Below are 13643 nucleotides of genomic sequence, written 5' to 3' on the forward strand. Positions count from 1 at the left end.
ATCTCATTTCAAGTCATTGTGCCCCACCGGATAGTTCTTTCTGCTAAAGTTGGTTTCTGTAAAAGTGGTGTGGCAGTAAACCCTGAAGATGGTTACATTTTTTATTAACGCTGTCGCAGATCATCAAGTGCTGTGTTAACACATGTAACTCTGAAATACATACAATCTATTTTATATGCCTTAGGGAATTTAGACATTTTAACTGTAAAGTATATTTTCCTTTGTAACATGTAACCATAAATATTGTGTTCAATGTGAGGTTTGTATGCTCTTAAGGATGATGTATTCTAGCAACACTTTACTAAATGTCACTAAAATAGTGAAGTGGGGTCTTCTCTGGGACCTGCAGAAAGTTCTTCCATGTGTGATATTTAAAATAAATATCGTTAGGGAGGGACCTTAAAATAATAAAAATAATCATTAAAGGTCTATCATAGAGGTTCTAATGGCCTGGATGATCAAAAAGTGAGCACATGGAAAGCTATGCTTTTAAATCTCATCCTAGTAGCATAATGAACATTAATGACCTTCAGTGGCATTCAGAGGCTTGTTTGTACCTAACAGGAAGTGCTTGTTAAATAAGTTTAAGTGTATGGTTTTGTAACACTGTCACTTTCACAATCTTTTCCTATAGCATGTAGCTTTAATATTGTGGGATCAGCTGGGAGATAGGACACCTCAGCACCACCAGAAAAGTGTGGAACTCTTTTATCAACTACATAACTTGGTTCCTTCTTCTAGCATCTGTGAGGATGTTATCAGTCAGCAGTTAACCCATAAAGATAAGGTAAAATCTTTTTTCATCTTGACCCACCCTGACCTACCCCACTCCCATTATACCAAAAGGTAAATCAAAGAAACTCTAAGGAAATTATTGTAGCTAGTATCTGATTCGAGATTATATAAATTTATTTAGAGTGATCTCCATATCCTTAAAACAAATTGGTTCTGTCCTTATTTATTTGAGAGAGTACACACACGTAAGCAGGGTGGGGGAGAAGGAGAGAGAGAATTTTAAGCAGGCTCAGTGTCCAGTGCGGAGTCCCAACATGGGGCTCAGTCCCACGACCCTGAAATCATTACCTGAGCAGAAATCATGAATTACGTACTCAACCTACTGAGCCATGCAGGCACTCCATTCTGTCCTTTAGAAGAAAGTTCTTTACAAAAGCATCAGTAATATGAAAAATCAAGTAACTCAAAATAAAATACAGGTTTTATTTCTTGGTTCAGGACACCATTGGTGGGTAGCGATAATTAAAGTTGTTGCTGGTCCAAGTTCTTGGATGACTTAAAGAGGAAGCAGTGGCCTTGGTTATGGAACTCAGGATACGTGAACAATTGATGTATGTGAAATGAGGTGTATGTGAAGTTCTATTTCTAAGCCACAGAATGCCAGTATATGAGATTATGTTATTTGTGTTATACTATCCCGTGTACAGGAAGTGGTCCGTAAGTCACTAAGAATGAAGGTGATTGAGTCATTGGTGTGCCTGAGAGGCAGCTGACGCTGTCAGTCTGGCTGACCTCTTCGGGGCAGTTTAGTGAAGTGTGTGATCTTCCCATGCTCTCTTTTCTGTAACAGAAATCAGAGATTTTATTGAACAGCATTTAGAGGTGTATCACCCTAATTCTTAGGAACCCTAAATGCAAGTGAGCTTGAATGAGTCATTCAGAAAGGTATGGTGTTGAGTAAATGAAGCTTTTGGCCAGGAGGGAAGTGGCAAATGAAGGAGAAAATGAGAGGCCTGAAAAGTTTATTCCAACAAAGATGTTAAAATTCTATTTCTGCTTCAACACACTTTTTCAAATTTTTTTTAGGAATAATGTATTTAATAATGCCTTGCATTTAATTTGCTTACATTAAGTGCAAATCTGGGACAAATTATATACCTGTTTACTTGTGTGACATTTTATTTCTAAAGAAATACTAAGCTCTGAATGAAGGTATTATACATCCATGAAAAAAATTAAGCTACTGTTATTACTTTTTAATATGTATTGGTTGATGTACAAACACAGGATTCATAAGAAAAGCATTTATTAGGCCCACAGAAAACAGGAAGCACCCCTCGAACTGATCACAAGCAGTTGAAACTGGTTCAGCCCCTGATTTGGGAGGGCTTTTCCTTGAATTACAGACGCTACAGGAAGACTATGAAAATCTGATAACTTCACAGTTTCTATCTGATTTATACTCATTTCTGTTCATTAACACCAAATGCTGGTCTTTCTAAAACCTTTATTTTTCCATTGTTCTGTCCATTGTTACCATAACACTTAATGTTTTCCAGATAATCTCAAAATGATACAATGTTTTTCTTACAGAAATAATAACGATTTCTGAGGTAGTGTGAGATGACTTTTGAGGTTTAATTTCTGTTATATTTTAAGGGTTTTTTTACATTTCTACTTTCAGTTTTATTGTGTAATATATTGAGTACTGTGAATATTGAACCTAACACTGTCTCTTAAATTGCTGCTTTGATTTTGATAAAATCACTTAATATCTTCAAGGGGAAAAAACAATAATTTAATCTCCCATATTCCTCCTCAGAAAATAAGGATGGAAGCACATGCAAAGTTTGCAGTTCTTTGGCATCTAACAAGAGATCTCCATGTAAACAAGTCATCATCTTTTGCACGTTCTTTTGACAGGTTGGTTACATTTGATACTCGGATTTTATAGTCAGGTATCTCTATGTCTCTTGAATCATCTGGCTAATTTGGCAGGGGTAGAAGATAGCAATTTACAGATCTTTTAAAGAGAGCTTATAAATTATTTTTTAAAAATCTAAGGTATATTAAAATGCATTGCACTGAAGCACCCAGATCCCCTTTCTTTTACTGGATGACTTTCAGCAAGACCCCTGCTGTGTGCTAAGGAGCATTCTAGGTGTCAAGGATACAGCAAGGGGTCTATATTCACAGAGAAGTTCCAGTGTAAACAGATTATGTAACTGTTTCTCTGAGTTATTTTTGATCTTCTGCCTGAACTGGACATCATAAATTTATAGCTAAAATACACATTCCTTCCATGGATTCAGAGAGCCTGGAGTTGTCTGAGGGTAGTTTTGCTACTTGTCTACACCACTCAAGATGACTCACCCCCCAGATATGCAGTTTGCCTTAACTTCCAAGGAGATGCTATATAGAGGCAGAGTTCTATCCTAGCCCAGGATAGCAGTCTCACCACCAGAGAGGAGGCCACAGACCTGCCTCTGCTTAAAGCCCAGCTCAGGATCAGCTGTGCGCTTTTCTGGACGTTACTTCAGACATTACTTTTTCAATAACATCACCATTTTCAGATGATCTCCTGTTGAACCAGTACAATGAACTAAGCCCTTGGCCTCCGTACTTTACAAATACCATCTCTCATTTGACAACTGCCTTTTCTCATCATACAAGTGAGGCACTGAAGGACCAAAGAAATAAGTGGCTTGCCCAAGACCACACATGAGGTAGAGTTGATAGACCAAATTTGAATCTTGGGTTTTCAGTTTCCAAACCACACCTCCATACCTTTCACAGAAGTTCTGTCCTTGAAGTAAGCACATAGGTTGGCCTCATAAAGAGATTGGGCACAAAAGAGCCTGGAAGGGTAGTGTTAACTTGCGTGGAGTTTGATATTTGACGATACGAGCAGGAATATGTTGGTGAAACAAGACTAAGGGTTTTTTCTATTTATTTATTATTTATCTTATAAAAGCAATGCATGCTTGTGAAATTAGAACACAAGTATATAGAAAAGGGAAAAGATAGTTTTCTGCTGCTTCATATCTACTGAGACTGTAGGGATTAAAATTATTAAAATGACGTGGTCAAAAGTTATCCTGAAGTACGATTACTTTTAAAAAGTTAATTCAAAATAAGAAAACTTATAGTAATACTGGTTTAAGAAAAACTAGAGTGTTAAAGTAGATATTTTATTCTTTGTTTTAATTATTGGTGTTTATTGTAGGTCACTGTTCATCATGTTAGATAGCCTTAACAGTCTTGATGGTTCTACCAGTTCTGTGGGACAAGCCTGGCTGAACCAAGTGCTGCAGAGACATGACATTGCAAGAGTTTTGGAACCATTGCTATTGCTCCTGCTTCATCCCAAAACTCAGAGGGTTTCAGTGCAGCGTGTACAAGCAGAACGTTATTGGAATAAGGCTCCCTATTATCCTGGAGAAGAGAGTGACAAGCATTTCATGCAAAACTTTGCCTGCAGCAATGGTGAATATCACAGCTTTATTTAGAATTAAGTTTTTAAAATAAGAAGTTAACATAACAGTGGTTGGCAACAGTGAGGTTTTCTCCGTGGACTTATTTTCTCCCATCCACATGTACTGGCGGTGCTCATGTGGGCTGTGCCAGAGTGCACTTCATCAGTAGTCATGTTAGAGGACTTGAATTTCTCTTCTCAGCTGACTCTCTCAGGGGAGGAGTCAGCACAGCTTTCAGAGACAGTCTTCAATTTTGATGGAAATACCTTTGGAGTTTAATTAGCAGTTTTGGTTTTGCAAGTCTTTAGAGATACTTCACTGGGATTATATAATAAGCCTGTAATGCACATTTGTAATTCAAGAGTCATTTTTCTCATCTGTGAAATGGGAATAGTAGTACCCACTTTTCCAGGCTTCATTGTGAATAATAGATGTAGTCCTGTTTGTGACCTATTTAGTGCAGACTGGCATAAGTGTTAGTTAGATGTTCACTATTATTACTTGAGGTCCACATTTTACAAACTGTCCAGTGAGGCCATCTACAATACGGTGATAATGGGCCTTTAGATGAACTTATTATACTTCAGGGACAAAAGACTCACATATCTCATTCATATCTTGACAATCCTGTGAGTGCAGTAATAAAAATGTAATTTTACCGCCAGGGAGCAAATGCTTAGCGGGTCGGGGCTTTCTCAAAGTCCCGTATCTGCTGCATGATGAAGCTACAACTACACTGTTGTGCCCCCATTTCATCTTTGGTGTGTTTCTACAGACTTTGGACAGAGCCCTCTGTGGAACCTGCCTTTCCACTGCTTCCCATGAAGGGTAGAGCCCTACCCTGCCTGTTGCCTGACTTCTTTCTGTTAGCCCTTTGCCCACACCATTTCTGCCTGTCTGCTGAATTCTTGCCTTTCTCCGAGATCAATCTCCTTACCTGTAGGGTCACAATGCTTTCCTTGACTTCTATAGCATTTGCTTTATAATACTCATATGGAACTAAGCCTTCTGCTGTTTCTTAAAAGAATGCCATCAGCACCATATGCCCCCCAAAAAGTACAGAAATGGATGAATATGTTTGTTATCCCCTACTGAGTTGAAACTCTAGAGAGAACAGTGGTGTCTTTTCCTTCTCTCACCTCCATTGTGTCTTGGTTTAGGACCTTACTTATGCTAGATAAATCATAAGTATTGAATTTTATTGAAATCAAGGTTATATGTGTGTGTATGTATGTATATATGTATGTATGTGTATATAAATGTGTGTGTGTGGATATATATATGAATTCAAATACTTTAGTTGATAATATTTGAGTACTTAGAAATAAAATAACTAAACAGAAGCATTACACAGGGAGGAAAAAAATTTCTGAACTGCAGTAAAAAAGATACCTTATTTGGGAATAAGAGCATATTTTGATTTATAGCTGTTTTAAATGTGTTTTATTTCAATTAAAAAATAGTCCTTCTATTGTTGAATTGTCTTTATTAAATTGTAGTTAAGTCATCTACATATTTTTTTAACTTAAAGGGTCTAATATAGTAACAAATTAAAATAGTATTTTAGTAGAAAACTATAAGTAGGTGATGAAGCTAATGATTAAAAATCTTGAGTTCAGTCTATAATTCAATTATTTTAACATATTTTATCTTTTTTTCTTCTTTACTATTTTTCTCATATGCCAGTAAGTCAAGTACAGCTCATTGCATCTAAAGGAAGTGGTGAAAAGCCGCTCACCATGGATGAAATAGAGAACTTTAGTCTCACTGTTAATCCATTGAGTGACAGACTTTCCCTTCTAAGTACCAGCAGTGAGACGATTCCAATGGTTATATCTGATTTCGATCTTCCAGACCAACAGATAGAAGTACTTCAGAGTTCCGACTCTGGATGTTCACAGTCCTCTGCTGGGGACAACTTGAGTTACGAAGTAGATCCTGAAAATGTGAATGCCCAAGAAGATTCTCAAGTGCCAGGTGAAAGCTCCCCAGATGATGATGTTCAACAGGTAGTGTTTGACCTGATATGTAAAGTCATAAGTGGTCTCGAAGCCGAATCTGCATCAGTGACCTCTCAGTTAGAAATGGAAGCTATACCCCCAGAGCACAGTGATGTAGGTCCAGACGAGGAGGCCCTTAAAACTGATGAGCAGTCTGCTGCACAGGGTCAGAGTGCTTTGCTAAATAACGACAGTGCTCAGTTGCTGGCTGTGTCTGCGGAGGGTGGCCGTGAGTGTATGGCAAATGGAATCTCCAGAAATAGTTCCTCACCTTGTATTTCAGGAACCACACACATTCTCCAGGACTCTAACGTTGCTTCTGTAGAAACCAAATCCAGGCAGAGGAGTCACAGCAGTATTCAGTTCAGCTTCAAAGAAAAATTATCAGAAAAAGTCTCTGAGAAAGAGACCATTGTTAAGGAGTCAGGTAAACAACCAGGAGCAAAACCTAAAGTAAAACTTGCCAGAAAAAAGGATGACGACAAGAAAAAAACTTCAAATGAAAAACTCAAACAAACCAGTGTATTCTTCAGTGATGGTCTGGATTTAGAGAACTGGTACAGCTGTGGGGAAGGAGAAATTTCTGAAATTGAGAGTGATATGGGTTCTCCAGGATCACGTAAATCTCCCCATTTCAACATCCACCCACTCTATCAGCACGTGCTTCTGTATCTCCAGTTGTATGATTCATCAAGGACTCTGTACGCTTTTTCTGCCATCAAAGCCATCTTGAAAACGAACCCTATTACTTTTGTAAATGCCATTTCAACCACTAGTGTAAATAATGCATATACCCCTCAGTTATCTCTGCTTCAGAATCTCTTGGCCAGACACCGGATTTCTGTTATGGGCAAAGACTTTTATAGTCACATTCCAGTAGACTCAAATCATAACTTCCGGAGTTCTATGTACATAGAAATTCTTATTTCCCTCTGCTTATATTACATGCGAAGCCATTACCCAACTCACGTCAAGGTCACTACACAAGATTTAATAGGCAATCGGAACATGCAGATGATGAGCATAGAAATTTTGACACTTCTGTTTACTGAGCTGGCAAAAGTAATAGAAAGCTCAGCAAAGGGTTTTCCTAGTTTTATCTCTGACATGTTATCTAAGTGCAAAGTTCAGAAAGTGATTCTTCACTGTTTGCTGTCATCTATCTTTAGTGCACAGAAATGGCATAGTGAGAAAATGGCAGGTAAGAACATGGTTGCCGTGGAAGAAGGTTTCTCAGAAGACAGCCTTATCAATTTCTCAGAGGATGAATTTGACAATGGCAGCACACTCCAGTCACAGCTTCTTAAAGTGCTTCAGAGGCTCATTGTTCTAGAACACCGAGTAATGACTATCCCCGAAGAGAATGAAACAGGCTTCGATTTCGTTGTATCTGACCTGGAACACATCAATCCCCATCAGCCCATGACCTCTCTTCAGTATTTGCATGCTCAGCCAATTACTTGTCAAGGCATGTTCCTTTGTGCAGTGATACGAGCTTTGCATCAACACTGTGCTTGTAAGATGCACCCACAGTGGATTGGTTTAATCACGTCTACGCTGCCTTACATGGGAAAAGTTCTGCAGAGAGTGGTGGTTTCTGTGACACTACAGCTTTGTAGGAATTTAGATAATCTGATTCAGCAGTACAAATACGAAACAGGATTATCTGATAGTAGGTAAGGGTTGATTTTTAACTTTGTCATTGACATTTTTCACCATAGGACTACTTAATCATCCAGAATGTCCGTTACAATTTGAGTACATAAATTAATGGTATCAGTAGGTTACAAATACTGTTATTTTCTCGAAGAAAGAAACTCACCCTGAGTTTCAATCAGTAACAATTAAGACTGGAAAAGAGAAGGAAGATTCAAACAGGCCTTTTTTCTCCTACAAGAAGAAACATTTATCTAGATGTTCTTGACTGAGCTGGCAAGTACAAAGCCCAGCAAAGAGTTTCCCTAGTTTTATCTGAGTTATCTAAGTAGTAATTAATTGCACACTACAATTAATTTTAAATTAAAAATAATTACTTTCCTGTCTGATTTTGTTTCTGATTTTCATGATTTAATAGTGAATTCCGTCTGTATCCACGTGTTCAATTAGTCTGTCAGAAATCAGTCAAATGTTTCATCAACTAGTATTTATTTCATCTCCTATATAACCTTAGCTACTACATGTAAAATAAAACTGCCTATGTCATTTAATATTGATGTGCCTACTATTACATAGTTGCTAGAGATTCACTAGCTATACTTATTTATTTTGTATTGAATTTGTTAAGCCAAAAAGAACTGTAATACAACTCAATTCATAGATTGGGTTGTAAAACTTTTAATTTATGCTCTTAGTCATTTATTTATGTAATCTTTATTGAGCACCTTCTCTATGCCTAGCACATGCTAGACATTTATGATTGATAAAACATGAAGTTTTCTTTCACTGAACTTGTGTTCAACTGAATGCATTTTATTTCAGGCCTCTGTGGATGGCATCAATCATTCCACCGGATATGATTCTTACGCTTTTGGAAGGGATCACCACCATTATCCATTACTGTTTGCTGGATCCTACTACTCAGTATCACCAGGTAAGGCTGTATAAATATTTGACTTCTTTTTGAAGACTGAGGTCTAATAAGTACCCATTTGTAAACTTCAGTAAGTGATATGTATTTTTCCCTTGACTTTTATAGCTTTTGGTCAACGTAGACCAAAAACACTTGTTTGAAGCCCGCAGTGGAATCCTCTCCATCCTTCACATGATCATGTCCTCTGTGACCTTGCTCTGGAGCATCCTGCATCAGGCTGATTCTTCAGAAAAGATAGCTGTTGCTGCCTCTGCGTCTGTCACCACTATTAATCTTGGAGCCACAAAGGTTAGACAATTCACACTTCATCTGGGGAGCTCAAGAGTGCGTTCGAGGACTTTCCTAAAGATTGTATTCAGAATCCGTGAATAATTTGAGTAGTATTTATGGCATGCTTCATGAATTAATTAATTCTCAAATAATTTTAACTATTTCATTGAGAAATGACATATCACAAATTTCACCCATTTTAAGTATATGCAATACAATGATTTTTTTTTTTCTGGTACATTGTCACCACAATTTTTGAACACATTCATCACCACGAAAAGATTCCAGGGCCCATTTACTGTCACTCCTTGTTCTCATTGCCAACTCCAATCAACGGTTAATCTGTTTCCTCTACATATAGATTTGCTTTTGCTGTACGTTTTTTATAAATAAAATCATATGTTATTTAGTCTTTTGTTATCTGGCTTCTTTTATGTGACATAATGTTTTTGAGGTTCATTCATACTTATTATAGTTTTGTTCCCTTTCTTGAGGATTTTTAAAGTTGACGTTTTAATATGCAAAGTCCTCCTGCAAAACAATTTAGCAATATGTACAGAGAGCTTTAAAAGTTTGGTAATCTATGACCTAGTAAGCTACTTTAATAGTCAGTTCTAAGGCAATCAAAATTATGCAGATATGTATATATTTATCATATATATATATGTATGTATATATACACACACACATACGTGTATATATATATATCATCATGGCTTTATTTAGTGGCACAAAGAAAGATCCTAAACAGTAAATAAGGAAAAGGTTAGTACTCCATTATGTAGCTACAAATTTCAGTTTTGAAGAAATTTCATTGGGTGGAAATAAAACTTTATTGAAACTAGCATGTTACATAACTGAACAAATCTTGTATTTACAATTATAGAAAAATTATATGCAGAAAAAGAAATTAGTGCTTTAATAGTGATTATCTCAGGATGATGTGGTTAATGGTTAAGTTTAAAAATATTTTTTCTCATACTCAGGCATTTTCCAAATGTTCTACTTTATATTTAGAGGGAAATCATATTTCAAGGTATATTAGTCAATATCAAGTTGTAGAATTTGACAACTTTTGCCAAGTTACCTAATATTACTCTTTGACCTGACTCCCTAGATCTGGGAGTAATGGGAGCACAACTGAAATTGAGGGAAGGAAAAGGGTGGAAACCGTTAGAAAATTTTATTTAAGGACTTCTGTTTAGATTAAACTTTGTTTTTCTGTTGTATAACTTCACTTAAAAAAAACCTCTCCTTTTTTAAAGGAATCTACATCAGAAGTATTTGAACTTCATATACAGTGTTTTCCTATTATTTCATAGAGAATCTTGGATCTGGCTGTTTGGCAGTTGTCGTTATATAGGGTTGATTTTTTTTTTTCCAGTTAAAATGACCATGATTGCAACTCTTAACACTATTAAAATTTCCTCCACTGTTACTGAGGTAGCAAAACATGAAAGTACCATATATTATTGGGGAAAAAAAAAACAAAATTAAAATCTACTTGTCATTTGTTTAAATTGTTTTAGAACTTGAGACAACAGATCCTTGAATTATTGGGCCCCATTTCAATGAATCATGGTGTTCATTTTATGGCTGCTATTGCATTTGTATGGAATGAAAGAAGACAAAACAAAACGACCACTAGGACCAAGGTATGTGTTTAACCATTTGATATTTTGTTTGATAAGCATTTGGTGAGTACATGCCAATTTTCAAGGCTCCATTAATGGCAGTGGGCCTGGGTGGGATGAGGAGTGGAAACACAAAGTTTTTCTGTAGGTTTAGATAATGATGTATTGCCTAAATGTCTTGAATATAAAAATCATCATTTTGTGTAAAAAAAAATTAGTATGATATTAACTATATTTTAGAGGGAAAAGTTAACATGGTGCAGTGTATTTTTAAATGTTTGTCCTTCAGGGCCAAAGGAAGGATATGGAGAGTTTTCATCTGTTTTTTTTATTAAGACATGATAGCTTAAGTAGTTCATTTCTAAATGTAATTCATATATTGGTTTGACTGGATTGTATATGTGAAATTGTTGCTTCGTGAGTTTGAAAACTCAAAATGTTCTATATTGCAAATACATAGTGACTCATTAGAATATTAGGCTATTAAATAACATTCACATAAGATATACGATTTGTCTAGTTAAAGGTTTCTGATCTGTTATTTTTGTGGTGATTTCACATTACATATAGGTTGAAGTTTCAAAAGGAATAAAAATAAATCAATGTTCCTACTTATGACTTTTTTTTTTTTTTTGCACATGAGTATCCAGTAGCAGATACTACATTAGACAGAACTGAAATCCTGGCCTATATTTAAAATCAGTCAAGGACCTGTTGTATAACAAGGCATATTGAACACAGGCACTTTTCTTTGTTCTTCTTTCAAAAACGAGGGTAAAGGAATTTAAAAAGACTTAAACCCACAATGACAAAAATTGTTGACCACAGAAAAAGAAGCCTCAGCAAACTTTTGCAATATGAAAACACAGGTTGGAGTAGTAACTGACTTAGTAGAGAAAATTGATATCTAAGTTGCTATAAAAAAGGAACCACTTGCCACTATAAAACTATAGATGGTCTCTGGAAGTAGAAATGTAGGTACTTCTTTGCCTCTTTTTTTTTTTAATGTTTTTATTTATTTTGACAGAAATCATGAGCAGGGGTTGGGGGGGAGGGGCAGGGAGAAAGGGAGACACAGAATTAGAAGCAGGCTCCAACAGCACAGAGCTTGACATGGGGCTCTAACTATTGAAACTATGAGATCATGACCTGAGCTGAAGTCAGACACTCAACCGACTGAGCCACTCAGGTGCCTCAGAAATATCAGGTACTCTAAAGACAAAAGGTTGGTATGGGGTGAAATCTGGAGGATTAATTGAAAATGTATATAAGGAGCAAATAGACTGCTGGAGTCCAGCTCCAGCAGGTTCAGGGGTCCCCGAAAGGATGGACGGTGTCAGCACGAGAGAGTGATGAGAGAACCACAAGTTTCTTTCTTGATCACCAGGCAGGCATCTCTGCTTTTTCTGCTTTGGTGTCTTTTTTTATTGATCAAGCAATAACATGACATCAGAAAATAGGAATTGTTTACAGTGACTAACTTTCAGTGATAAGGTGCTTTAATCAATGAAAGTCTACAGAAACAAGTTTTACAGAAGTATTTTTTATTCTTGGCACCAGTTTCCCAGATAAGAAAGTAACAAACCTATCTTATTTTGTACAAGTTGTTTTTTGCCAATAATTTTGACTTTGTTTTTTAATTAACAAGGTACAACCAAATCATGTAATGTTCTTACGGTGAAGTTGAGTAAGTTTTATAACCAAGAGTATAACAGGATGTTTTTAGTAGAAAACAGGATTAACATACATATTACTAAAGTTAGTAAAGCTAAGATTAAAATATAGGTTAAGTTGTATATAGATAGGCTAAGAGTTATTGTGATTGTCTTATAAACTACAAGAGAAAAAAGAAAAGAGGGGAAAAAGTATTAATAACAAGTTGCTTGAGAAAGCCCTTTTTTTTTTTTTTTTTTGATGTAAGCACAATGGGGCCCCTATGTGTTGTTGGCCTTGGACCTGGGTTTTGCACATTCTTATCCATCCTCATAACTGAAGTCAGTATAAGGGAAGATATTTGTCGAATGTAGACTTTGGGAGGGGATCATGTTCTGACCTTGTCTTATACTTTTTTTTTTCTTTGTCATAAGATGCTTTAATCATCGAAAGTGTACAGAAACAAGTTTTGCAGAAGTATTTTTTTAGAACCATCCCATTCATTCTTGGCGTCAGTTCCCCAGATTAAGAAAGTAACAAACCTATCTTATTTTGTACAGGTTGGGTTTTTGCCAATAATCATGACTTTGTTTTTAATTAGCAAGTTACAATCAAGTCATGTAATGTACTTACAGTGAGGTTGAGTAAATCTTATAACCAAGAATATAACAGGACGTTTTTAGTAAAAAAAAAAAAAAAAAAAAACAGGATAACATACATATTATTTAAGTTCGTAATGCTAGGATTAAAACACAGGTTGAGTTGTATATAGATAGGCTAGGAGTTAGTTTGTTTGGCTCGTTAACTACAGGAGAAAGAATGCTTGTTAACAAGTTGCTTGAGAAAGCCCTTTTTTTTTTTTCCCTGTTGCACAAGCATAAAGATTTTATAGGTGAAATTTTCCCACACATAAAACAACAGTGTAGACACAGTACTGTTAATATAACATTTATTACACAACACTGGCAACTTCGATTGGTCTCATAAAATTTGTGCGTAAGTGGATTATCAGTTGGATTTTATATTGGCATATCTAACAATCTTATTTCTAGGAGGTTCTCTGCCATACCTGGGATCTTTTCATAGCTCTTAACTAGTAATTTGTCTTTAACTTAAATTCAAATAATCAACTGCCACTATTTCTGTCATTTCAGTATTTCAGCCTATGTTCTTTATTTAGGCCTGTAATGCTACCAAATACAGAAACTGTAATATAACTGACTTTATTTTTTTTTTTCTGTCCTTGATGGAATGTATTAAATAAGCAAACACCCCAACAAGGAAA

The 13643-nt window shown here is 36.0% G+C and overlaps 1 protein-coding gene across 6 annotated transcripts in view; it reads left to right on the plus strand.

Annotated features, from left to right (window-relative positions):
• The window catches only part of DOP1A (DOP1 leucine zipper like protein A), a 117903-nt gene that overhangs the window by 70283 nt on the left and 33977 nt on the right, over positions 1-13643 (plus strand). For 4 of the 6 annotated variants that reach the window (XR_003911210.1, XM_029945490.1, XM_029945492.1 and 1 more), the window contains 7 exons: positions 635-787; positions 2558-2658; positions 3962-4221; positions 5898-7887; positions 8690-8801; positions 8907-9089; positions 10601-10726. Coding sequence is in view for 5 of the 6 variants with exons in the window: in XM_029945490.1 (XP_029801350.1) it covers positions 635-787; positions 2558-2658; positions 3962-4221; positions 5898-7887; positions 8690-8801; positions 8907-9089; positions 10601-10726 (2925 nt within the window). In the remaining variant the exon portion in view is untranslated. The remainder of the gene's footprint in view (positions 1-634; positions 788-2557; positions 2659-3961; positions 4222-5897; positions 7888-8689; positions 8802-8906; positions 9090-10600; positions 10727-13643) is intronic. The other 2 variants (XM_029945491.1, XM_029945493.1) reach the window with 2 other exon arrangements.

The sequence above is a fragment of the Suricata suricatta genome, chromosome 7 (genome assembly GCF_006229205.1).
Source record: "Suricata suricatta isolate VVHF042 chromosome 7, meerkat_22Aug2017_6uvM2_HiC, whole genome shotgun sequence".
NCBI classification, from domain to species: Eukaryota; Metazoa; Chordata; class Mammalia; order Carnivora; family Herpestidae; genus Suricata; species Suricata suricatta.